At 42.1% G+C, this 27322-nt stretch overlaps 1 protein-coding gene and 1 long non-coding RNA gene across 24 annotated transcripts in view; one reads left to right on the top strand and one right to left on the bottom strand.

The window, feature by feature from the left end:
• Nucleotides 1-27322, bottom strand: part of Hivep2 (human immunodeficiency virus type I enhancer binding protein 2) — a 189770-nt gene that overhangs the window by 12701 nt on the left and 149747 nt on the right. For 14 of the 23 annotated variants that reach the window (XM_006512556.2, XM_030244892.1, XM_030244894.1 and 11 more), the window contains 3 exons: nt 12182-12226; nt 5880-11385; nt 4784-4938 (listed from right to left, as the gene is read on the bottom strand). In XM_006512556.2, coding sequence (XP_006512619.1) covers nt 4784-4938; nt 5880-11018 — 5294 coding nt within the window. In that variant the 5' untranslated portion in view covers nt 11019-11385; nt 12182-12226. Of the gene's footprint in view, nt 1-4783; nt 4939-5879; nt 11386-12181; nt 12227-13732; nt 13876-15477; nt 15661-21077; nt 21160-27322 lie in introns of all 23 variants that reach the window. The other 9 variants (XM_030244891.1, XM_011243131.3, XM_011243129.3 and 6 more) reach the window with 3 other exon arrangements.
• Gm51759 lies at nt 11384-26148 on the top strand. Its single transcript, XR_003948830.1, has 3 exons — nt 11384-11444; nt 13740-14135; nt 25942-26148. It is a non-coding gene; the product is annotated as a predicted gene, 51759 (long non-coding RNA).

Below are 27322 nucleotides of genomic sequence, written 5' to 3'. Positions count from 1 at the left end.
TACCTGAGGCCATCTACTGTCATGAACTGGAGATGAAAGTCTTGATAGAAGAGGAGATACCAACCCATTGCTCTGTAATCTCATTTTGCTTAGAAACCGACAGCACATGATAAATCACATAGATTTTGATTATCACACAGTAGACCTATACTGCACAACTGAATAAATAGTACAATCCCTTACATCACTGCAGGGCATATGACATAGTTCCCATGTCATTGTGGCAAAAAAGGATTTCTGAAGGTTCTTTGTATAGCTTCCAAAGGTTGGCTAACATGCAAAAATCTTTGTTCACTGTGGAATTCCTAGTGGTATTTAGACCTAGAGCTTTGTTTTGTTTTATGTTTTTTTCCCATTCTAAGAGGCTTCTGACTATGCCCATCTCTAGCTAATACCCCCAAGCAGACACAAAAGCGAATTCAAATTCAATTGTCCAATTTGTAGAAGGCTTTTCAAGATGAAACATCCCTCCATGTGTTGGAATATCAACTCTGCTACGGATAAAGCTTCATCTCAGCATGTTGGGCATTTTGGTCGGTACTAATCAAAGGGGAAGATGAGAACCATCAATTTTACATGCCATTTCCCCTTTCATAAAACACCCCAACTATGGCTTGGCCTTAAAACTTGTTTTCTTCTCATGTTTGCATTTTATAATAAATCAGAACACATCCTCAAGACGCAAAATCATCCTTCTACATTCAATTTCACTCTCTGTTCCTAAGAAGGATGAAATTGCTTAAGGGGATATGATGATTTTACAAAAAGCCAATATTCTTCAGGAAAGGTTACTCTAGCTTTATCAATACTGAGTTGTACTGGCTGGTTTTGGGCATTAACTTGATACAAGCCAGAGTTATGTCAAAGTAGGGAATTGCAACTGAGAAAATATCTCCATAAGGTTTAGCTATAAGGCATTTTCTTAATAACTGGTAGATGGGAGAGAGAGCCCAGCCCATCGTGGGTGGGGTCATCCCTGGGCAGAAGGTTCTGAGTTCTATAAGAAAGCAGGTTGAACAAGCCATGAGGAACAAGCCAGTAAGCAGCATCCCTCCATGGCCTCTTCATTGGCTTCAGTCTCTGGGTTCCAGCTCTGTTTGAGTTGCTTTCCTGACTTCCTTTGGTAATGAACAGCAATGTTGAAGTGTAAGATGAATAACCAATTTCAATTTCCTCCACAACTTTTTTTTTCCAGTCATGTTGCAGCAATATAAATCCTAACAAAGACCAGTTGGTTCAAGCATAGTGGAATATTGCTGTGACATACCTGACCATGTTGTGGGGACAATTGTGGAAGGACTTTGGAATTTTTGGTTAGAAGGGTCACTAGATGTTAAGAGTTCTGTGGGATGTTCTATAGGAGCTTAGGAGATGCAAGGCAAAGGATGGAGACCTGGCTTAGGAAATTTCAGAGGGGGTTTGAAGACTCTATTAGAACCATTTGCTATCTCGAATTAAGGTTCTGTAGTTCTGGTAGCTGGGGATGAAAAAGCAGCTGTGATTAAAAGATACTAGAATTACTAAATCAAAACTTTGCTTTGTTTGGATACTTGATGCTGGTCAGCTTGAGCTAAGAAATTAGCAGTGATTAAGGAGAGACCAGTATCACTGAGATGAAATCTTCTGGGTAGTGTTTCCTGAGAGCACAAGTGCTCCAGAAGTGGCCAAGGTTGTACCTAGTGCTGGCAGCCAAACTTGGTAATGAGTACGAGTTACCAAGGTAGTACTGGTTTTGAAGCCATGAAAGGGTCATGGAGAACCACCAAGGCCATGTGAGAAGCCAGGAGAAGCCATTGGTGAAAGTGTAGTATAGAAAGAATATCTTATGTCTGTATGCATGTGGCACCACTCAATAGAACTGATGGGCTATGGCTTAGGCAGGAATTAGGAGGTGGAACATCTAGAAGGAAAGAGAATTCTGAGACAGAGCCAGACACAGTAAGATTGGCCCAGGAAGACATGAGGAGAAGAACTCATCATGCCTGATCGAAGGTAACCAGCCACACCGCAGAATGTAGGTTCAAATAAATGGGCTATCTTAAGTTATAATTCTAGTCAGAGAGGAGCCTAGCTATATGTCCACAGTATTTGTAAATATATTTTGAGTCTGTGTCTTATTTCTGGGAACATGGGCCTGAGAGGAAGAACCAGGACATAACGTCTACAGTGCAGGCCAGTTGCAGCAAGGGACCCAAGCCCTTTGGAGCAACCTAGAAGATTGTGAGTGGATCCCAGACACTGGCTGATTGGAATTTGGGTTTGTCTTGATTTTATTATGCCTGTGCCCTGATTTTCCCTCTTGAAGTAAGAAAGTATTTTACTGTAGCCCACAGTTGAGAGACTTTGAATTTTAAAAGACTTTAAATTTTAAAAGGACATTGGCTGTTTTAAAGGGACTGTAATTTTAATGTGTTTGAGCTTGTTTGTAAAGACTGTAGGACTTTTAAACTTATGTTTTTAAATGTGAGATCTTGGGGATGAATAAGAAAGGAAGGGTGGTGGCTTAATAGTGACTGTGTGTCAAGTTGACATGAGGTCAGTTGTTCTGGCTGGTTGTGTCTGTCAACTTAACACAAGCTAGAGTTGTGAGCGAGGAAGGACTCTCAGTGGAGGAAATGCCTCCATGAGATCCAGCTACAAGGCATTTCTCAGTTACTTATGAATTGTGGGAAAGAAAGCCCAGCCTATTGTGGGTGGTGCCATCCCTGGGATGTTGGTCCTGGGTTTTGTAAGAAGGTAAGCAGAACAAGCCATGAGGAGTAAGACAGTAAGGAGCACCCCTCCGTGGCCTCTGCCTCAGCTACTGTCTCCAGGTTCCAGGCCTGCCTGAGTTCCGGGCCCGACTTACTCCAATGATGGACTATGATCTGGAGGTATAATGAATGCGTTCCTCCCCAAATGGCTTTTTGGTCACGATGTTTTCCCTCAAAGCAGAAGAAACGCTGAGACACTTAGTTGATGAGAAGCACATTTTCTCCTCAAACAAAAAAAGTATTTTCAGTGTCTTAGGTGATTAACTCATCTAAAGAATGAAATAAAGTAAAATTCTACATAAATCTGTATATGGGGATAATGTGTTCAGCTAGCCTATTTATGAATACCCACATTTCTGAAGACCCACAAATCAACCCAGTACACAATGGATTTTGAAAAGCAGCAATTTAAAGAAATGCATATTATCCCTATCAACTAGATAACCTGGACAATCTAGTCAGTAATCCCTGTCACTGTTGTTACCACTTGCAACCAACAACGTCAGAGGTGAGAATGTGCTGTTTGGAATGAATGCTGGCTACCAGAAATTGTTAGAGAATTAGTTCAGAGATTAAAATGTGCCTGAGTTAGAAAACAGAAAATAAAAAATACATGTGATTTTTCTGGATCATCAAAACACAGCAGAAGAGAGTCCCAGAAGTGTTTTTATTTCCACCTATGTTCTTTGTTAGCAGAGATGCATTCCTCAAAACATACAATAATCCTAATGGTTGCTGTAAGCCATATACACCAGTGCATGTATGTAAGTACATATGCACTACTCTGAAGACAGCTGCTGCATAGAAGTATGATGATTGAGTCACAGAGATCTGAGAGACCGGTCTCTTGGGAAAGACAAAATCTATATTCTTTTCATTTATGTAATGATATGTCAGATGTCAAAAAATCCTGAGACAAAGTTCATGCATACATGCAAGTGTGGTGAAAAGACTCAATGCCTAAATGAAGCAAAAAAATCCAAGGGCAACTCAACTATAACAACCAACTCCAAATTGGTAGGTAGAAGTGTGAGAAATTCTGTCACTAACAGTCAACCTTTTTTCATGGTCAAAAGTAAAATTTTGTCCTTCAAATGCCATTGGAATAAAAGTATGGTCATGAAACTTTGTAATTTAGAGATAGGTTGGTGAGATGGGACTAAATGACATAATCCCCCAAATATATTTAATGTAGTTAACATTTTTTTAGCTAAAATCATAGCTCTAGACCTCTTCCATTGATTGCAACTAATATATTTCTATTGAAACAAAAACCTAGGGGGAGCAGGGCAGAGGGAGGGCAGAGGGGACTTTTGGGATAGCATTTGAAATGTAAATGAAGAAAAAAAAAAGAAAAAAAATCTAATAAAAATTTTTTTGGAAAAAAAAACAAACGTAGCTATCATATATACTTATATTTTCTTAATTGTATATATTTGCTATATATGTTATATGCATATATTATTTGATATGTGTACATATCAAATATGTATATCATATGTTTATGTACCATGTTTATAACTATTGGCCCTTACTACTTGAGTCCCATACCTTGACTTGGAGAGCAAAAAAAAAAAAAAAAAAAAAAAAAAAGTCATGAAAGTGTCCAGATCCCATGAAAGACTGAAGTTCACAGAATCTATTTCTTAGAAATGTACAGAAGTCTGCATGGTTCCACTCATATCAACACAGAATACAAGTATGTCCATGCAGTAACCCAAATGCCGAGGAAGTAGTAAAGAATAAAGGAACATATGAGACACCATGGGGCTGCCAATGTAGAAAATTTCATATAAATTTAGAGGGAACTTATGATGCACAATGGGACCGTGCTCACTGAGGAGGGCAGGTCCTAGAAGAAAATGTATGTAGTTGGTAGCTTTCTCCAGCCAGCGTTCATCACTTTGACTGAGAAAAGAATTTCCTTTGTGCATCTGCAAGATCACACACTATTTACCACACACAACCATCAGGATCGTTCACACCAACTTACAACTGAACATTTTACATCTGGGCTTATGTTTCCTTACCCCCCTTCAAAGATCTTAATTCGGATTGGCTCAGTTTGTTTGGATCCAAGATCTTTATCTCCGTGAATCTCTCCTTTCCCTCTTTCCTTTAGGACATTTCCTGCTAATTTCCTTTCTAGTTTGTTGCCAAACAAGAAGGGCGCATCAGGCTTCATCTGCAGGATCAAAAGAGAGAATCATTCCACGTGCTTTCTCCAGGATAGTCTGGCCTATACATCCTGCCCTTCTATCATTCCTGCAAGCTAGCTTAAATTCTTTAATAAAAGGCTACAAATTGATTGCAGAAAACAGAGGACACCAGAGATAAAATCAGAGGGAAAAATGTCAGTTTCCATATGGTCACTTCAATGTTTAGGTGCACAGCCACTGAGTACTTCTCATTTCCTCTGTGAAATGTTAACAGAGACTAACACATACTCTGCCATTTGAAGGAACAAGCCAAACATTCCATATTAAGGAGGTAGTTTCAAAAATCATTGAAGGGAAACTAACCTTAACATAACATCCAAAATACATTTTTCAAATCTCTATTTTCTTCACTATTAATTTTGTTTACTCTAAAAGTTATCATATTTTAAATTTTTACATGTAAGGACTAACTATATAGGGGCAAATCAGGAGAAAACAATAACTGGGGAAAGTCATTTTTGAAAGAGATACACAGAATATGAATTGTAGTCAAGCACACCCTTGGTGTCATTGGTGGCACTTGCCCTCTGAGGTCTAACACCCTCCATACTTCCTCCTCATTCTTTTTTTTCAGTATCCATTCCATGTTTCATTTCCTCATTTCATAAGCCCTGGATTTCCTCATGTTTGCACTATCACTCAAGAGGCAGAGGGGAAAATGACCAATAATCATTAGTCCCAGCAGGAGAATTCCCCTTATCTGGGCTGACAAAGCACTCCCAATATTTGGAGCTTTTCTGGGAGCCCTCAGAGTAAAGGCAGGCTATGGCATCTCCCATCTCTGGATAAGAGCAGGTTACAAAAATGTTCCTACTATATTTTACCTTTTAGATATTCTATCCTTCACAGTCTACTTAGCATCTGACCCACAACCCACCGTACTTTCTAAGCCAGGGTCTGTTGTTACCTGTGCAAACTGCTTCCAGACGCTGGATGAAGTGAGCTTACCAGCTCCGGGCCTGTGCATAGCAGCCAGAGTATAAATTTCTGCAGTAATTTTTTGTTTGGATCTCAGAAGGGCCAGCGTGGTCTTGGTGTTCAATCCTGATGGGTTTGGGTTACAGGAACTAATGCACCATGAAGCATAAACGGAGGATTTGAAGGTGGCCTGTTGCACAAAACTGGGTTTTGTATAATTTAAGAAGCACCAACTCACAGTAGTAGTTGTCCGCAGACTGGGGAACTGAAGTATCTGCTGGAAATCGGCCACGTCTGTGAAAAGAAGAGTGGAATTTGCCACATTTCCTCCAGGACCAGAGGCCATGTGGACCAGCATGCTGACGGGCAGCTTGCGGGCTTTCCCTTCCTCTTCCTGCTGACCGCCTCCGGTGGGCAGTGCAGAGCTCTGAGGGCTCATGCTCATGTCTGACGACGTCTCATCCATGTCCAGCTCATCGGAGGACTCTCTGCTTTCTGAGGGCCCGCTGAACTTCCGTCGCGGCGGAGCCCTGGACCCTGGAAGAATCTCCCTGTTGGGAGGGAAGGGCCCGCTGGCAGACGGATGGTCTTGAGAAGAGGAGGGTGACAGGGAGGAGAAGGAAGAAGACCTTGACTGGAAGCAGCCATCCTTTGGCTCCGAAGCACACCCCTGCCTCACGAGCTGGGGCTTCTGGGGCCGGGAAAGGCCCTTCTTGATGTCTGAGTTGGTTAGCTCCACGGCACTGAGTTCTTCCACAATCTGCCCGTACATCTTCTCCTCTTTCACCCGTTTCTGTTGCTTGGTTTCCATGAAGAGCTCCAAACTGCTGGCTGGAGAGAGCATCCGCTTGCTTCCTCCGAGAGAGGCTGCGTTGTCTGAGGTGGACGGTAAACACAAGGGGATAGAGGACTCTAAGCCCAGGGGTAAGGTCTGAGGTACTTTCCAAAGAGGGTATTTTTCCAAGCCCGTGTGCTGCCCAAGCACTTGAGCTATGTTTAATCCTATCCCTTGCATGGCTGCATTGGTTACCAGTGTTCTTTGGGTCATATTCTCATCGACCTTGCATATGACGATGGCGGGGCTGTTCTGTCCAAGTATCTGAGAAATGCTTGTGTACATGACACTTCCGTAGGATGGAACGTGGGTCTGGATCCGAACAGGAACCACTGTTCCCGGTAGGGACTGCAAAGGCCCAGCATTTTCTGAGGCGAAATCTTCTCGAAGGAGCTGCTCCGTGGGCGTTTCAGTGGACTTACTGCCCGGGTCTGATGGAAACTTCAGAGGGAGGTTCTTGGAGTGTAGCCCTGATGTTCCGGAATAACACGGGTAAGTCTGCTCTTTCGCATGGGGATAGTCAGCAGATTTCTTTCCAGTGTGTTCTGCTACATGCTCTAAGGGGTAGCTAGAATGAAGGTCAGCTTGGAAGGGAGGCTTACTGTAGCTGTTCTGAGGGTGTGGAGCGAAGGGATGGGGGAAATGTGTCTGCCACCAGGGAGGCTGCTGAGCTGGCAGATGAACCATACACACAGTCGGGTACTGAAACTGAAACAAGGCATTCTGGATAGGAGAAAATGGGACCGCATCTTGATGTGGAAACAGATGTGGCTGTTCGGGTAAGTGCTTGCTCGTCATGTAGGATGTTGGTTGAATCAACGGATTTCTCAGAGATTCCTGACTGTCCATGTGCATGATCTGCTGCTGGGTAAGGTGGAGTGGTGGCCCTGAGCTCAGTGGGCCACAAGTACCGACCTGCTTTCCTGGGTCATCCCCTGGCAGAGGTGGAAGCACAGAGGACCACGCAGCCCTGAGGCCAGCGTGCAAGTGCTCCATGTGCTCCTGCTTGACGCTGGGGTCCACGCCGGCTTCACCTTGGGCAATTTCTGGGGAGCCACTGAAGGAAGCCTGACGCACCAAAAAGCATTTCTTCCTCTCCCGGGACGGTGATAGTGTTGATGGGGATGTTCCAGCCACTGGAGCGTGGGACAGGTTCCCATAATCAAACGATTTACTCCGTATTTCTGGGACTTCCGTCGGGTGAGGACAGGGCATCTGCTCGGAGGAGCAACGCCGCATTTCTTTCTGGTGGTGATGACCCGGAACAGACAATGAGTATGAACCCGCAGGGACAGTCAGAAACTCAGAATGCTTCCCGCTCTCATCCTGCTTAGGAGGTGCAGTGAGCTTAACCGTTTCTTCTCTATCAAAGGACATGGAGAAACTGGAACTGTGGGATAAGTTGCTTTCTTGGCTGGGACTCCTAGAGAGGCCGGTGCCTGTGGACTCAAAGCTGGATTCCCCTGAGGAGTGTTCCAAATCTGCAAGCCTCAAGCGTTTCTTTTTGGGAGGCAACTTCTCAGCAGGGAGTTGGGAAAGAGTTTCGCTTCTCTGAGGCCACTGGAATTCCTCCACTGGCTTCTCAGGCTCCTTGGTAGGAGCTTCCTTCTCCTTCTCGGGCTTGTCAGGTTCCTCTGTGACTCTGATTTCAGGAACCTGGATATTGTGCTGGCGAACAAGCCTTGGCTGTGCATGGTAGGAGTGCTGTGGTACCTGCTGTGAAGGGGTTGGCTTGCTTCCGCTTTCTCCACCATCCCCTGGAGGAGCCCACTCTGGGCTTACAGGGGCTTCCAAAACCTCACTGTCACATGTCTCAGCAGGTGAAGGGGTCTTGTCCTGTGGGCAGGCCACCATTTCTGTTGACTCAGATCTTTCAAAGGAATTGGGCCGGCTCAGCGAGTTTGTGTGCTGGATCACTGAAATCACATTTCCTGGAGGCTTCTTGCCCAGGTCTGTCATCTTGTCTGGATCAGCAGCCAAGGGCAAATCCTCAGACCCAAGGGATGGACTTCTAGATGGCAGCTGGGGTCGAGCTGGGTCTAGACGGTCGGAGTGACCATGAGCAAGGCTCTCGTGTGCAGTCATGGCAAAGCCACTCCTTCCTCCGTCCTGCAGCTTGGGGTCGTACTCTGAGGACATCATGCCCACGGGAGCATTTCCCATGCCACCACAGATCATGGGAACATCCTCTTCATCTCCCACGCTCTTCTCTTTCCTGCGTTTTCTGTTCTCACAGGTAGTCCCGAACATGGTTGGCACTCCCTGCACTGGCACCGAGGGGTCCATAAAATATTCCCCTCCTTGCTTGAAGGAACCCAGGTAGCTCTGTTTCAGTGTTTCAGAGTCTTCCCATTTCTTGTATGGTTTACGGCAGACATCGTAGTCATAGCCGGGCCTGTCTCCGGGAAGTAATTTCTTTTCCTTCAGGGATGGACTGGCAAGGCCCTTGGATACCCGTGCAGGGTGCTCAGACTCCATGTGGCCCTCCTGGACCGACGGCAGCTCGAAGGCTGCTTGCCGTCTGAGCATGCGCTGGGGAGGTATGCCCACAGTGCCGGGATAGAACACATCATCAGACCCTGTCATCCTTTCATCAAACGAGTGGCTTCCTCTCAAAGAAGGAGGGACACTTAAATTTGTTGCTGAAGACGTTGGCATCGAGTTGCTTCTAATAAGGGGTGAAGAGTCCACAGGAGCTTCTAAGAGCATTGGATTGCTGCCTAGGAAGTTGCCTGGGTAAGGTTTTCCTTCATTCCTAACAGAGGACGGGATGGCTTGTGGTTGCCGACACTCACTGTTGAATTTCGTGGTCTTCAACATGTTGATTTGACCGGGGTCCATTTCTCCTTTGCTGGGATTCAGTTGAGAGATAGGATCTTCAAACATCTTGACCTCCAACCGGGTGTTTAAATGAGGTAATGGTTCCATGATGCCCCTGCGCCCCATGGCGGTGCGCTCCTGACCGGTGGGAGTAACACTAAGTGTATTCCTTGGACTAAGTCGACAGTATTTTCCAAAAATGATTTCTTCATAAGACTTGGCGTTTGTGTTGGGTGGGCTGATCTGCTGCTCCGCACTTTCTGAGCGAGAAAAGTAACCAGAGTCCGTACTCCCCTTGCTGTGCGGGCTCAGGAGGTTAAGGGATGGCTCAGAGTCTTGTCCTTTCTTCTCTGACAGTCTCAGCGCAAGTTTCTGTTTCACCGTGTGAGAGTCATCCGCCTTAGCATTCAGAGACGGATTGGGGAGCATTTCAGAGCTCAGATACTGAGAGCCCTCACTGGCTAGTGGGATCCCACTTTTGGGAATAATCAAAATTGGCACCTTCATGGGACCTCCCAAAGATTCTTCCAAGGACCCATGGTAGCCACCTCTGCTAGCAATGTCCAAAGGGACGGGAGGGCCAGGGCTCACTTTGTCAGAAGCCTCAGCAAATAAAGAGCTCTCCTCATCCGTGTCTGTGCTCTGCTCACCGTCTGAGTGGATCTCTGCTTCTACATCGATAAAACCAGCCTCGAGGTCCAATTTGGATACAGACGACTCAGTGAAGGGTACCAAGCCTGCCTTAATTGCATGGGCATGAGACTTCCTGTGCTTGTACAAATTACTCTTTGTCTTGAAAGAGAAGCCACAAGGTATACATGGATACGGCCGCTCACCAGTATGGGACCTGATGTGTTTCTTTAAGACGCTGGGTTTCGCACATGCCCTGCTGCAGTACGGGCAGATATACTTGCCTGGCTTTTTGGGTTTGTGCTCTTTCTTGTGAGCATCTTCTGCCTGTTCGATACTTTTCTGGGAGTATTGGCTGTAAGCAGGGTTGAGATTTGAGATCTTTTTTCTAGGATAACCACCGCTGTGGCCGTGCATTGGAAAAGGAAATAGGTCCTCAGAGGCGACAGATGGCAAAGGGCCAGGGAAAAGCCAGGGAGGGCCCTCTAGGCTCTGGTGTGGCTTGTGGCTGTGCGTCATGCCCTGGGATAGTGAATGCTGAGGGAAAGAGAGCGAGTGTTGGCATGGGTAGGGACTCGGACGGTGAGGTGGGTATTGCTTCTCTGTGACTTGATGTAGGCCCTCGCCAGGCGAGGCCAGCTTCCCAGAACCAAACAGCTGCGCCGAAGCTGCATTTCCGATCTGCTCAGGATCTATCTGTGGTTGTCTTGGCCCTTCCTGACTGCTGAAAGTGCTCATCTTAAGAACAGCTGATTGTTCCTGCCTCCATCTACCAGACACGCTGTCAGTTTCTCCAGACCTTGAGGTAGCTTTTTGTCCTAGAGCTGTGTCCCCGGTGTCCATTTTAACACAAGGTCTTAAATGCTACTTTGCCCGGAAGCCAAGCAGACTCATGGAGTGTCTCCAATGCTGTGCTTTTTAAAGCCAGGTTGTTTCTGGGTTCCTGGTTGTGAACTCGCGGACTGATCCCTCTCTCTGGAACCTTCCGCGCTCACACTGGAGTCAGTGGGCATTGGATGCCAGTGTCCTGGAACCAAACTATAACACAGTTCTCTCCATCCTAGAAATGTCCTTCTTCAAAAGCAAAGTGCAAAGTTAGGGCATTTGAATCTTTTTCAACTAGGATGGGGCTGGGATGATGAAGAGCCCAGAAATTCTGCTCATCAACTACAGCAAAGTTCAACAGCCAGTCTCACTGAAGTACAACGGCCTGAAGAAAAAGAAAAGGGATCGCCATAAGAAGTGCCCAAGAGGACAGCAAGACCAATGGTAAACTATCAGCCTCAAGTTGGAAAAATTAAAATGTTTTTCATTCCAATAAATTATTTACAGCTATTGCATTAGTTATCTGATTAAAAGATAATAATTTTAAACTCAGAATTCTGCCACAGGTTTGAACTCTTTCATGGCTGATGTGCAGACAGATTTTATAAATCCTCCTGCATTTTATTTACGAAGTGTATATGGGGTTCAGAGCTCAGTGACAAAGCAGTATGCTTAGTGTCTATGAGGCCTTCGGTTCCACTGAACGGACACATCAAAAAAGCATTTAAAGGACAGTATGTCATTCAATAATATTTATAATATATGATTTTTAACAGCTTAATTAGAAACCTTAGAGCTATCCCTACCCAAGTTTTATGGTTTGCGTGCAGAAGTGTATTATAAAACTCCATAACTTATAATAAGTTATACTTATATATCTTATTAATATAAAATATAAAAAGTAAATAACACACATAATCAATTCTAGATAATGCATATGTAATAAAACATATCTAAATGGAATTTTATATAATATGTTAGTACAACACATGGGTATGTTTGTAGCTACAAAACTGCAATCAACAGAGCTAGATCAAATACAGAAGACACAAAGATCATCAAAAGACTCTGGAGAGATCATATTGATGTATTCTGACAGAACTATCCTGAAGCCTTCATTTCCTGGAAAGCAAGGTTTGCTTTGGGGACAGTTTAAAGGGTCATTTAAACACGACAATTACCTGAACAGTTGAGAGTTCTCATGGGCATGATTGTCCTGACGCTTCCTGCGTACAAAACAAACGCCATTAGGAAAAAGCCATTCCATCAAAGGATAGCATTATTATACAAATATAGAAAGTCTAATGTTCCTTTCACTAAGGAGAAAAGTTACAATGCTACACGCAAGGACTATTTTCCAATGTGCTATCCGAGTGCTAGGCCTTATGCTGAGTCGCAGCAGGAGTAGTGAGAGCTGAGCCATTGCTTCCTTTACTGCAAAAGTTCAGGAGGTTGAGGGATGTGATAGATATATATGTGTGTGTGTGTGTATGTGTGTGTGTGTGTGTGTGTGTGTGTGTGTATGTGTGTGTGTGTATGTGTGTGTATTTTTTTTTAAAAAAAGCTAGAGTAGGCAAATACCAGTAACAAAATATTTGAAACAGAATTCAAGAAAGTCATCCCATTTGCAACAGCTTCAACAACAACAATAGAATATATTTAACCAAAGAGTTGGAAGATCTGTACCACAGAAATTATAATAGAGAATATACAAAAACTTGGAAAGAACACCCAGCTCCATGGATAATAAGAAGCAATATCATTATATGACTTTACTACCCAAAATAATCTATGAATTTAATGCAATGTTCATCAAAAAGCCAACAGGCATTCTTCACAGGCCCAGAAAAAGACAATTCTAGCATTTACACAGAAACATACACACTGTGATTTGACTTTGCCTTAAAAAGGATGGAAAATTAGGGGGCTTTTGGGATGGCTCGCTTGGAAAAGTGCTTGTCACATGAGAATGAATTTGAGTCTTGAGAAGAGACAGGCACATGATTGGATAGCTAGTCTTGCTGAACAGGCAAGCTCCAAATTCCACGAGAGCCCCCATCTCAAAAAGACAAAAACAAAGTAGGGGGTGGCTGATGAAGACTGTTGCCTCTCCTAGCCTGCACATGCACATGTGCACACACATGTACACACACACACACAAACACGGACACACAGAAGATGGAGTCTCATTATCTGCACTGTCATATAACTGAAGATGATTACAGGAAGTGAAATGACAGAGACAGACAGACAAACAGACAGACAGACACACACACGGGGGGGGGGTAGGTGGCAGGGGGGGGGACCATATAATGTGCCTGTGTGGAATCTAATGTGATCGCTGGTTATTAAGGGAGGTTAGGAGCAAAATGCTCTGATATAGGGAGAAAAATACTGACCACAACTAAAACTTCAGAAATGATCCTGAGCTGGATTTAAACTGCACAGTGTTTGCAGTACTGAATGTTCACCCTGTTAATTGGATTAATTTTGTTTTATATAACAACTTAAATCTAGTTAAAGTTTTAAATACTGATTGTTATATTTGCCAAGACTACTGTGTGTATGAGTGTGTGCACGTGCACACGTGTGTGTGAGCAAAGCTTTTAGATATTTAAATATGATTAACTCACTGCTAATTTCTTAGATGTCAAAATTTGAAAATAGTAGTGTTAAAAACAGTATCTAGGATTTGAATATTTAAATGGATTGTTTGCTTTCATAATACTTGCATTGCAGAAGAGTGAAGGAGTCTGTCAGAGGAGAGTGACCAGCTCAGCTCAGGAGGAGGGGAACATGGTGTTGAGAATTTACATGAATCCTGGACTTCCATCAAGGGATCATCAATGTAGGGCCCACCCCGTGGATCCCGAGGCTGTGAAGATAAATCTCACCAATCAGCTGCAAGTGGTGGTGTCTCCACCGTAGCCTGTGTGGTAATGCTGACTGCAACAAAGCAGCTGACGTGCAGCTGAGAAATCCCTGTGCTGAATAAGCTACCTTTGAGGATTTGTTTGTACACGTGCACAAAGCAATGTGTATGTAGACTACTAAAATGTGACTCACAGAGGAAAAAGAGCCATGAAGAAACCTCTGAGCACCAACATGATGCCCAGAGGTAAAGTTCCATACCTGGTGAGTTCCACTCAAAAGGCAGATACACTAAAAGTACTATAAGCATTATCTTCAAGCTATATTCTATTCTATTTTATGCATATAAATGAATTTATACTTGGACTTCCAGATATCTAGGTGTGTGTGTGTATAGTGTACATATGTATGCAATATATATAAATAGATATGATTATAGAGAGAGATATAAATTATAGGTACAGATATAGACAGATAGAGATATATAGAGAGATAGATAGTTTCAAATATTCTCAAATTAAAAAAAAAATAAGCTAATACTGCTGAACTGGTCCTGAGCACTTAGAGTGAGGAAGTCTCAACACTAGCTGCCACTCATGATACATTTGTTTGTTTTTTGTTTTTTGTTTTTTGTTTTTATTTTTTATTAGGTATTTTCCTCATTTACATTTCCAATGCTATCCCAAAAGTCCTCCATACCCACCCCCCACTCCCCTACCCACCCACTCCCACTTTTTGGCCCTGGCGTTCCCCTGTACTGGGGCATATAAAGTTTGCATGTCCAATGGGCCTCTCTTTCCAGTGATGGCTGACTAGGCCATCTTTTGATACATATGCAGCTAGAGTCAAGAGCTCCGGGGTACTGGTTAGTTCATAATGTTGTTCCACCTATAGGTTTGCAGTTCCCTTTAGCTCCTTGGGTACTTTCTCTAGCTCCTCCATTAGGAGCCCTGTGATCCATCCAATAGCTGACTGTGAGCATCCACTTCTGTGTTTGCTAGGGCCCGGCATAGTCTCACAAGAGACAGCTATATCTGGGTCCTTTCAGCAAAATCTTGCTAGTGTATGCAATCGTGTCAGCGTTTGGAGGCTGATTATGGGATGGATCCCTGGATATGGCAGTCTCTAGATGGTCCATCCTTTTGTCTCAGCTCCAAACTTTGTCTCTGTAACTTCTTCCATGGGTGTTTTGTTCCCAATTCTAAGAAGGGGCAAAGTGTCCACACTTTGGTCTTCGTTCTTCTTGAGTTTCATGTGTTTTGCAAATTGTATCTTATATCTTGGGCATCCTAAGTTTCTGGGCTAATATCCACTTATCTTATATCTTGGGTATTCTAAGTTTCTGGGCTAATATCCACTGAGTACATATCATGTGAGTTCTTTTGTGATTGGGTTACCTCACTCAGGATGATGTCCTCCAGGTCCAACCATTTGCCTAGGAATTTCATAAATTCATTCTTTTTAATAGCTGAGTAGTACTCCATTCTGTAAATGTACCACATTTTTTGTATCCATTCCTCTGTTGAGGGACATCTGGGTTCTTTCCAGCTTCTGGCTATTATAAATAAGGCTGCTATGAACATAGTAGAGCATATATCTTTCTTACTAGTTGGAACATCTTCTGGATATACGCCCAGGAGAGATATTGCGGGATCCTCCGGTAGTACTATGTCCAATTTTCTGAGGAACCGCCAGACTGATTTCCAGAGTGGTTGTACAAGCTTGCAATCCCACCAACAATGGAGGAGTGTTCCTCTTTCTCCACATCCTCACCAGCATCTGCTGTCACCTGAATTTTTTTGATACATTTCTTTTACACCAACACAATTAAAATGCAAAAGATTGCATGTATGTTATCTTAGTTCATGACACTTACAGGCTGTAGACCTACTACTCCTGTTCCACCGAGGAGAAAGACATCAGGAGACTGAGGGTAGGGACTGGAATCCTACTTGGCTGACCTCTGAACACTAGCCATTTCATCTTCACACTCCAATGTCTTATCAAAACTTAATAATTCCTATATCTTCAATGTTCTTCTCTAAGTATTTTCACCTAGTCCCAAATTTTCACTTACTTTAAATCCTCAAGTTTTGAACTCTCTAGAAGAAAATATCTCACATTGGAGATAAAGAAAATGGCCACTTTTCTTTGTGACTTCTTAGGGAATAACTCCATAATTTAAATAGTGTTTGAACTATGACTTAGGCAGCTCCTTAGGAGAATATGAGAAACTGTCAAGACAAATTGCTTGCCTTTGTTCTTTAGCGATCAATACTTTAAAGGAAAATATGAACCTCAGAAGTGAAAATTAGCATTTATCACTTCCTATTCTTTGTATGACACAGAATATGTAATTTTGCTATAGCAGAAACTTCAAGTGAAGTAAGGACAGAATTTCTTGAAAAGAAAGGCTATAATGTACTAATGTTTTCATCTGACGAGATAGTTATCTTTCTAAATCAGACAGCTACCATTACGTTTTACAGCACTCAATTAAAACCAGTGACTAGACACATACCATTCATCCTTACTGAGGACAAAACACAAAACAGACAAACCAAATAAAACTCCTATCAAAGAATAGGTCTATTCTGAAAATAGATTTCAGAATGAGGAGAGAAAGCACCATATACAATTCAAAGGCAGACTTTCTGGATAAGCGCCTTTCAATTGATGCTTGCTCGCTGCTCGACTATTTAATCCAGGAGTTAACACCATTTCCCAGGACTTCCTTCTTACTCCCAGGTCCTTCAGGAAGAGCTGTGTGGGCCTCCCAGGCCCAGGATGCTCTGATCCACGTTCATCTATAGCAGAGTCAGCCCTCGTTCCAGTGAAATGCTCGAGACTGCTAATACAGAGGGGCTAGTGTGGTAACTCAGTAGGCTAAAAGTGCTTGCTTGGCAGGTCTGAGAACCCAAGTTCAACCCCCACATCCAGGATCCATGCAAAAATCAAGGCGCATACATTTATACACTCAACATGTATGTAAAACACACACACACACACACACACACACACACACACACACACACCCCTATGAAATTAGGAACAAGTTCCATTCCAAATGAACCTTTTATGTATGATTTTTAAATTTTGATTTTACATCCTTCTTTCAGGTGCCATTGGGGGTGGGGGCAAACTCCCTGTTACTCATAAGTCACTGGATCTTCCTGAGACAGGAAAGGTGGGAAAGGGCAAAACGTGCTGGGTCCCTCAGGAACTTCAGGATCACATTGACAGATACTATAGACATGGAGGGATGTATGAACGGCCTGTCGTGAGTCACTTTATCGTGGCTGTGAAAGGAAACGTGATAGAAAGTACTGGCAATGGACTACATGTGGTGCAGTCTTCTCTTACTCCCAAGGCCGGCTCTGAGGAGACTCAACAGTTCCCCTGCTGTTTTCCTTCATGTAAGCCAAGGAAAGGAAGGCCCTCTAAAGACCACAAGACTTTCAAAGTGAAACCTAGCATTTGATAAAGACATGGGGTTGTTTGTTTGTTTGTTTGTTGTTGTTGTTGTTGTTACTTGATATTTTACTAAGAGGTTTAGCTTTCCAAAAGAAACAGAAATTCTTTGGTTTGTTTTTTATTACTAAAGTGTATGATAATAGTCATAAATGGGAAAACATTTTATTAATATTAGAGTATGTTAGGGAGGAAAGTATAATAGGGAGAAAATTCACATAAAATAAATTAAATTTATTTGAGTCCAGGAAATATTATGGAAACTAGTATTATTTCAAAAATCAAATGTACCATTGCATATTTCAGGATTTGAATTTAACTTTCTTGACATAGGTCTGCTTAAAGCCATGAAGTTCTATAAACTTGGTAACTTACAACTAGATTATTTCTTTCTGATCATATACACCCATTTATCAAATTTTCAAAAAGCATGTCAGTAAATACCAGTTTTCCCCAATTGATTAATATGCCAAAAAATTCAATAGCAGAGCAATTCTTATATGAAAAGAAAACAGCTATTTATCATTTTATTCACTGGGATTTCTTTTTATGGTAACCAAACCCACACAAAGTCATTTTTTGGCATTCACTGCCAACAAAGGACTCGATATTCCAAGCTCAGTCTCACATTCACATTTAAAATTTTCCCAGTGTTTCAGTGCACTGAGGACAAAATTCAGAGGATTCTGAGGGTTCCTGTGGATGGGGTGACAGCCAAAAGGTGTCTTGATGTCACGAAAAACAGTCACTGCATTGGGCAGTGGCACTTTTCAGAGGTGCTTGTACCGAAAAAGGTATTCTAGTCTGGGTGACTGTTCCAGGTTTTGTGTGTGTGTGTGTATGTCCACGTGCGCGTGCACATGTGCATGCACACACACATGCAGCCATGCCTGTGGCAACTGGAACACAAGAAAGGGCTACAGCATGAAAGAGAGAGTGGGCTAGGCAGCAAGACAGGTGGGATGGCTCGGCTCCGTGGTGCAGACCTACCTTACCGTGTTGCTTTTTGGCTGGGAAAACCATTATCTCAGGGGGAAAAAAGTTAATCTCGGGAAATTAACCCTCACGTAGGTGGCAGCAAATGTTAAGGGACCATTACTAGATTATCACATCCTAAGTAGTAAAATGCCAGCAGGCAACAAGCTCACCCTCTTTTCTTCTACAATTTCACTAATAAGACATTGTTAAACTCAACACGGCTTCTTAGCTGTGGTTTGCCGTTCTTATTGGTTTGCAGGATTATGTGGCCCTGTACTTATAGGCACAGAAAGCACACAGACTTTCCTGTTGCCAAGGATCATTAATCAAATATTTTAAGAAACAAATGAGCTCAGGCATGGTGTTCCTCAGCTGTAATTCTGACACTGGGGAGGAAGAGGGGAAGGTCAGCAGTTCAAGGTCATCCTTAGCTTCTTAGGACAGCCTGGGCTACAAGAGGTCCTGTCTAGAGCGGAGACCACTCGCACGCGCGCGCGTGCGCACACACACACACACACACACACACACACACACGTGCGCACGCGCACACACACACACACACACACACACACACACACACACACACGATCACGACTGGTAAATGTAGGTATCACCACTACCACTATGATACAACTGATGAGCTACTGCTCAGAAAGAAAGGTCAGAAGGTACCAGGAGGTAAGGAACCTCTCAAAACTTGAGACCAGTGCCAATGTTCAGATGAACACTGATTTCCTGGAGATCATTTTGGAAAGGTCCTTTCCTTAAAGATGAATTATGCAAAAAAAAAAGAAAAAAAAAGCTCCTCTTAGTAAAAATCTCCATAAAATCTTTATTTTTTTCCTAAAATGACTGAGTTGCCAATAGGAGGAGAGAACTGTGTATCTTCTGGGACCCTGCCAGACAACTTGAGAGAACTTCTGGGAAAACCAAATCACGGATGGCAGTCCCGTACTTTGACCTGTTTGCAGTCTACCTTGACATGTGAGAGTGCCGAGAAAATGGAGACGTGTTTTCCCAAGTGGGTAGCCATGCAGATGTAGTCAAGGCACATGACCTATTTTGATTCTAGCATGGCACTTTTAATATCTGATCATAAAATTTTTAGAGCCTCAGACAGTTGTTTCCAGGGACCTCTTTCCCCAATCGCATTGCAAAAGCTATTTTTATAAGGGTTGGGATTACTAAGAACTTTATATGGGGATAAACTATGCCAGAAAAACATGTACTCTCAAAGGAGACTCTCCCCATTGAAAAAGTTACAGTTAAAGTGGGCCTAGCATAGAAATCAAAAGAAACAAATGTCGTACAAGGTATTTCTCTCTAAATGGAGCACACCTGTCAGGCTGAGGGTGTTTATATATGCATTCACTGTAGAGCCAAACTGCTTTTCCAAACACACATGAAATCAATAGGAGAGAATAATGAACTTTAGTTATTAACCTGTTATCCTCATATCAATAAACTACATCACAATGTTTTTGCTTCCCAACTCTCTTCACTGAAGTTCACAGACAAATTCTGAGAACCTGAAGGATGAACAAGAACATTCAAGCTGTTGGTGCTGACAGTTAACTTAATGGGCATGCTGTGTGTCTTCACCCACAGAAACTGCCAGCTCTCAAAAACTAAAATTTGGGATTGTATCACTCAAAAAGCATTACTTTAATTTAAAAATTTTCTCGCTAAAGGGAACTGCAACCCTATAGGTGGAACAACAATATGAACTAACCAGTACCCCGGAGTTCTTGCATATGTATCAAAAGATGGCCTAGTCGGCCATCACTGCAAAGAGAGGTCCATTGGACTTGCAAACTTTATATGCCCCAGTACAGGGGAACGCCAGGGCCAAAAAGGGGGAGTGGGTGGGTAGGGGATTGTGGGGGTGGGTATGGGGGACTTTTGGGATAGCATTGGAAATGTAAACGAGGAAAATACCTAATTAAAAAAAATGTTACAAAAAATTTCTCTTTTAACATAATGCAAATCTTTGAATAAATATTTTCATTAAAAGAGAATTTCTTGTAACAGAGTAGAAGCAATTTAAAACACAATGCTATAGTTACAACTAGATGTACTGTGGCTAAGGAGATAGTTCAGTTGATAATGTGCTTGCTTGGTAAGCCTGAGGACATGAGTTTGATCCCCAGCCAGGGCTAGGCAGATTCCAGGGTTCACTAGCTAGCTAGTGTAGCATACTCAGTGAGTTCCGAGCCAGGGAGAGACTGTCTCAAAAACTAAAGTGGACAGTGTGCCTAAGGAAGGACACCCAAAGTCTGCCTCCATGTGCATGTGTGTGCAACTGCACACATATGTGCACTGTGGGCACAAAATCAAATCAAATGCACCAAGCATGGAAGCTGTGGCCCTGCAGTTCAAGCTGCCATTCTGTCTCCTGGTCTCAGAGGTTCCCCACGAAGCTTCTATAGAGAGTCATCATCAGGTAACTTCATACGCTCAGACAACCTCATAAAAATTCCTTTTCAGCTGCTACATTCTGTGCTAAAATTAATTTCTGAACTATGAATCCAAAACCAAAAAAAGAGAAAAAACTAGAGCTCCTTCATAGATACTAGTAAGTAATAAAGAAAAGAACTTTATTATACTATGAATTAATATTTATCTAAATCTAGTATAAAGAAATTCAAGGAAGATCACATTACTTAACCCAAGTATACCATCTGAGATTTTTTTGACTCTATGCATAAAAGGTTAACAAAAAAATAATATTATACATCTTGGTGTGGTATTGCCTACCTGCAATCCCAGAACTCAGGAAGCTGAGGGCAGAAGATAAGCAAATTCTAAGTCAATCTGGGCTACACAGGACATCAGAATACTAAAAAAAAAAAAAAAAAAAAAAAAATGACTGCCATGCCCACAGATGGACACTGTATATTTATTAATTAAGACTGCAACAGCACCTTGGTCTATAGTGTGGCAAGATGATCCCAAAACTTTTGCCAAAGAACTAAAGAACCACAACCCGACAGTGAAAAGGTGCCATGTCCTGGGACCACCTCTTACAAAGACTTCGAGGGTTCTCACCCCTCCTCCCTTCCCCTCATCACCTTACTGCACCCCTGAAGTAGGACTTTGGGACACCCTATGCACTTTAAGATATGACTCATTACAAGCAAGCAGGCCCAGTTGGTTCCTCTAAAGACACAAAAGGCACAAAAAATAGCTTCTGCGATTGAGGCAGAAGCCACGTCAGCAAGCAGATGAATGTGGGTGGCCAGATAAGATTCTACCGCAGCCAAGAGCAAATTATTAAGCAAATGCTGGATTTATTTTCTGTTTTAAACTTGGTTCTTCTTGCCTCAAATCAACCACTGTGAACACTCAAAATGACAGCTGTCAAGCTCCTCTCTAACCTGGAAATGTCATCAAAGACAAGGACCATGGCTGCTTCCCATTAGAGGAAGAGAAAGAATGTCTGAAAGCCAAAAATGAAAGAAAAGAAAATACCACCATACTCAAATAGCATCTCTTAGAAGAAGAAGGAGGAGGAGGAGGAGGAGGAGGAGGAGGAGGAGGAGGAGGAGGAGGAGGAGGAGGAGGAGGAGGAGGAGAATCATATTCAAAAGAAGCCTGGTCACACAGCCTCAGAAAGGGGGAAAAACAAAGCAAAAACATTTTCTCTTGTATGTGGAATATGAGAGAAATATCATGTATAAAATAATATATGTATACATGTGAGTATATACACATGTGGGTACAGTATCACATGAAGAACAGAAAACAACAAAGGCTAACATATGAGATTGAGGAGGGAACTGAATCCAGATAATGAGTGTGAGTTTTAGAAGAGGCTGTAAGGTTAATTGTTTTTCTAGTTCTAAGTCCATTCTGGATTTTTGGGCAGAGGGCTTGGGTGGTGCATAAGATATTATTGCTATCAAAAGTGTAAAATTTAATGTGAAGCTGCACAGCTTCTATTCCGAATGCCTATTCTAATTGTACAAAATTCTACTGAGTTGCAAAGACTGCGGGTTTGGTTAATTGTGGGATGTGATTTTTTTTTTATTTACTTGAAATTTCGTTTTCCTTACAAATAAAGATTTGTCTGCTCATTTTCAAAGAGTGAAAATAAAGTCCCTTTGTAATAGGAACTTATACTAAAGTCAAACAAACAAAACCCATGTCATCTCTCAGCATAAAAGGAGAACAAATCATTGAACTCTTTTGCATTCGCATCATCTAAGACATAAATGGAGCCAAGATGCCATAGATAACTGAAAGTTTTAGGCAACAACTCTGTGCAGTTTCCGTAACTGGGTATCTAACAGTCACCACAGGAAGAGGTAAGAAAGACAGAGAGAGCTCAGCTCTCAGTAGATCAGCACAAATTCCAATTCACTATTACTGCCAGCCACCTCCACTGACCAGGCATCCCCTGTGAATGGCTGACAAGCTGAGACCAGGGAAATGCCCTTAGTTCTGGCTGTACAAGGGTTACCGGAAATGGGACATACTTTTCTCAGACCACGTTCTTATCTCTGAAGTTTCAGATTACTGCTCCCTTTTCACCACTTCACACAAAGAAGAAGAAAGTAGACCCAACAGATGTATAATTCTGTGACTTAACCTGAATTATTGCAAGTTTGGTTTTCTCTTGGAAATCAACAAACCTTAGTGACATTGTTATGCTCTGACCTTGTAGAACATTACTGTGATGTTAACGCAGAGATTCCAATGATATTAAGATGAATATCACAGAATTGATTGGAGTGAGTTTGCCCAGACAGGCAATCACTTATAGTCCTGCAAGCTAGGCAATTATTTTCATTATTAAAATGAAGACATAGTCAAACTCTCTTGGAAAATTAATTTTCCCATTAATTTTAAGTGATCTTTTAAAGCTTGGCTTCTCCATCAAAATAAAAGAAAAATATTTCCCCAAACTGCTGGTTTCTTGATTTCATTTCCTAGAAATGAATATGTGGTACATTGTTTTTTACAACGTACCACTTTAAAAAAAAAAAACAACTTTACTTTTAGGTTATTAGATTTGTATGAAAATCACCAGGTGACAAAAATCACATTTAATAAATACTAAGTTTGCCATAAAGGTTGCTGATGAATGTTGTTTTAAAAAGTCTCCGGGTTGCAGAAACCCAGTGAACACACAAGGCTAGTGAGTCACATGGATCTTGGAGGGGAACCTACAACCACCACTTCCCTGAGGCAACATAGCCTTTAACTACCTTCTAAATATTTCTCATTATGCCCACAGATAAGTATGTGTCCTCATTTGTGACCAAGGAAACTTGTCTTTGAAACAGATGGAGACCATTACAGAAAACTACAGTCCATGCAAATGCAGACTTGTGGAAGGGATGCATCTAGAGAACAACGGCCACATCTAAGGCTCAGGCAACATCGTGGAAGAGGGGCAGAAAGAATTAAGAGCCAGAGGATCAGAGAATTTGCTGGGAGATTGTGTCTCCTAGTAATGTCAGAAACTACGCCATAAAGTCTCACCAACGTGACTACCTAAACATGAGCTAAACAAAGACAGCAACGATGTCAAAATAGACAGGGAAACCCCACAAGGCTTCAACCTTATGTAAAGAAGTACAGGCAACTAGGGAGCGCTGAGACAGGAAAAAAAAAAAATCAAACAGTCTTTCCAAGGGAAGAGCTTGCCCACTAGTTATCCAATACCAAAAGGTCGTCTCTGAAAACATACATATTTTTAATATTATACAGACTAAGCAGGTTAGATTTAGGAATACATATACACTTATGCATGTAAGAAAAATAAAATGCAAAAATAAGGCCATGCATTTGAAAGAGAGTAAGGCTTGGTAACTGATAGTGTTTGGAGGAGTGGGGAAGGGGAGGGCAAAATGTTGTGATTACATTATAGCCTTGAAAACAAAAACAGAAAACCATCTCAGGCTCCTCTGAACTTAGACTCCTTAGCAGGAGGTAAGTATGGTTTCTTTAACTGGGTACAGGCTGGCTGCTCTGTCACTAGCAGGCTTCTCGCTCTTTAGTTAATATTGAGAGTATTTTCCAAACATTCATCTCCAATGTGTAATTGAAACTTAGAAAGCCCAAGTATCCCTGCTTCTATCTAAGTGGTTTGTTGGCCTTTCTTGTCTTGGAAGAAAACAGTTCTTCAGATCAGATATTTACTTGTGGATTGTAATATATTATTTTCATTAAATTAGCCAAGAAAAAGAGTATACTCATAAAAGACAGATATTTGAAGAACCCCATTGTTTATAGGACTGGTTGCCATCAATCTCTACTCTTCCTGAGTTATTCTAAAAAAATTAATTTAATGAGACTTCAGTGAATTTTGCAAAAGGCTAATATTTCCCCAACAAACCTCTCAGGCACTATAAGAGCCTCCAACGATCTTAATTTTTCTTTCAGGTTAAAAATATATGCTAAATCATAGTTTTAAGAAAAGACTCAGACAAACCTGCCAGCCTTAAGATAAGAACTCTCCAAAATAAAGTCAGCCTTCACTTGAATAAACCCTGTGATGACTGGACCAGTAGAACATTGCCAGAGACAGGACTCCTGCATCTCTCAGTAAAAGGGCCTCTCTAACAGAAGGATCGATCCTCCTCAGCTACAGGGGGAACTGTAGTTGAGTTTTGAGAACTGAAGATTTGGAAGTAGCATGGAAAGATGAGAGAAGGGCACAGATACCGATGTGCAAGATGTGTCCCATCAATCTCACAAGCTTTACTTAGACACATCTTTCTCCTAGCGGAAAAAAAAAAAAGGACTCTCCTAGCTAACTCATTGTTCACCTTCAAAGTGTCAAGAGTGCTAGTGTTAAGTGTCAAGTGGTTGTGAGATACTAGGGAAGATCTTCATGTGCTGGAAACATACACATGCACACACACACACACAGATGCACACAAACCCATGAATATACACATCACGCACTCGCATATACACATAAACACATCCATACACAGAAGCACACACATGACCACTGACACATAAACACATGTGCCCACACCTACACCACAACACACTCATGCACACATAATAACACACACACAAACTCATACGGCAAACACACACACCACACAAATGCACCTTGCACAACATACACACCTAAGTTCATGCACATGGAAATAACAGCACACACATGAGGACACACACGAACTCATGAAGTACACACACCACACATATACCACACATGCATGCACACACCAGCACACAAAGTCAAATAATGTACATGAGAAGAGCGACTCTTCCCGAGTTATCCTAAAAGGAGGTTTGACAAGCAAACTCCAAGTGCTTGTTCTGCCATTTTGCATAGGGCCTGGTTCTACTACAATTGCCCATTTTCATGAAAGTGTCACAAAGTATTCCACACATCGGTATGGAATTGATAAATTATTATCAATCAAACAAACTTAGGGGTTGGTGATGCTATTCATGGCAGAATGTGCAGGAGCCTAGTTTTGATCCAAGGAAGGAAAGGAGGAAGGGAGGGAGGGAGGGAGGGAGGGAGGGAGGGAGGGAGGGAGGTGGTAGGTAGATAGGTTGCTTGATTTGAAGTGATCCATGAAGTATTGCTATTCTAGAGCACAGAAAAGTTATACAGCAAAGAACAGTAAAATGCAAATTTGATTTTTTTTAGGCAAACCCATGTTCACCGGTGACTGCCAGTTGTGACTGCTTACTTAATGTTTCTGATTGCTTTATGGCGTTTTCAAGCACATATTGAATGCCTACTATATACACTTCTTCCAGGCTGATGTGCCTTTGAAAATGAGTTCCAGTCTACAGGAGGTAGGTGAATGTCTGTTTGATTCCTCGTTCCTGCAGCGTCATCGTCCCCACTCCTTTCCCCCAGCCTAAGGCTGCAAGTTGCTGTCCTCCTCTGGTATTAGCAGCACCAAGTCTCCCACACAAATCCATCAGCTAATGCAATGTCTGCAAGACCATAGTTATAACCAAGGTCCAAAAAGCATATCTAACAACCAGTAAGTCACATTGTGAGCTCATTGGTTTAAGGAGCAAATAGTTACAAACTTCTGTGATCACTTGTAATTTTATGTTTAGTCTAACAATACATTAATTTAAATAATAATAAAGTTAATAATATTTAAGACAAATAATAATATAATAATGTAAATTTCCAGATCATTAAATTCAGCCCAACTAGGAAGTGGAAAGGGTGAAAAGCCAGTCTTGCTTTAAGAGCTGAGACACATAGTGAAGTTTCTGGTCTGGGTTTAATTCTGTAAGCTCTAAGTCAAATAGAGTTTGTTTTCTTTTTTATAACTATCCAAACTCTTTATTATTAGGACATTAATAACCTGGCCTTGTCTCATAAACCAACTGAGGAAGAACAAGAATGGACCCTTGAGAGTAAATGATCCTCACCTTCAAAGAAGACATTGATAACCCATAACTTTATTGCTAAATCTATCAGATATGGAAGGTGACAAGAGAAAAAAATAATCAATGGACTTTGATTTACTTCCAGTTTTATTAAAAAATGTTTAATGAAAATTTTAAGTTCCCCTAAAGGGGTAATTGTTAGCAAAATCAGATGTCAGCTGAATCAATTTCTACAAATAGTACATTATTTAGTATCCAAAGCAAAAGCAGTGATTTATTCCACAGCCAGCTTTCTGTATGTGCTATTTTCTGTCAACTGGCTGCTGCAGTTCCTTTCCCTTGCTCCTGCTCCCTACCCCCTTCCCCCTCCCTCCTGATGGATCTGTGCTCCCTCCTTCCTGCTCCCTCCCCCCCCCCCATGCTCTCTCCCTCCTGTTCTCTTCATCTCTGTTTTCATTTCAGAACTGGTTTCTTGAAACTGCAGACCTGGTGGGACCTCCTCTTAGATCCCCTCCCCCCAGCCTCTAATAATAATTTTAAAAACCTTTCAAATTAATCATTTTAAGCAAAGAAATCCCTTTCATGCAGCCACCAGAGCTGAGCCACATAGTTTAAAGAGGCCAAGGATAAGAGACAACCCCCATTGCTGTAGGGTTCTCTGCTGACTGCTGCAG

This window comes from Mus musculus, chromosome 10 (assembly GCF_000001635.26).
Source record: "Mus musculus strain C57BL/6J chromosome 10, GRCm38.p6 C57BL/6J".
Classification (NCBI taxonomy): Eukaryota; Metazoa; Chordata; class Mammalia; order Rodentia; family Muridae; genus Mus; species Mus musculus.
The sequence above is the reverse complement of the archived record's forward strand: the minus strand, read 5'-3'. Positions and strand labels throughout refer to the sequence as shown.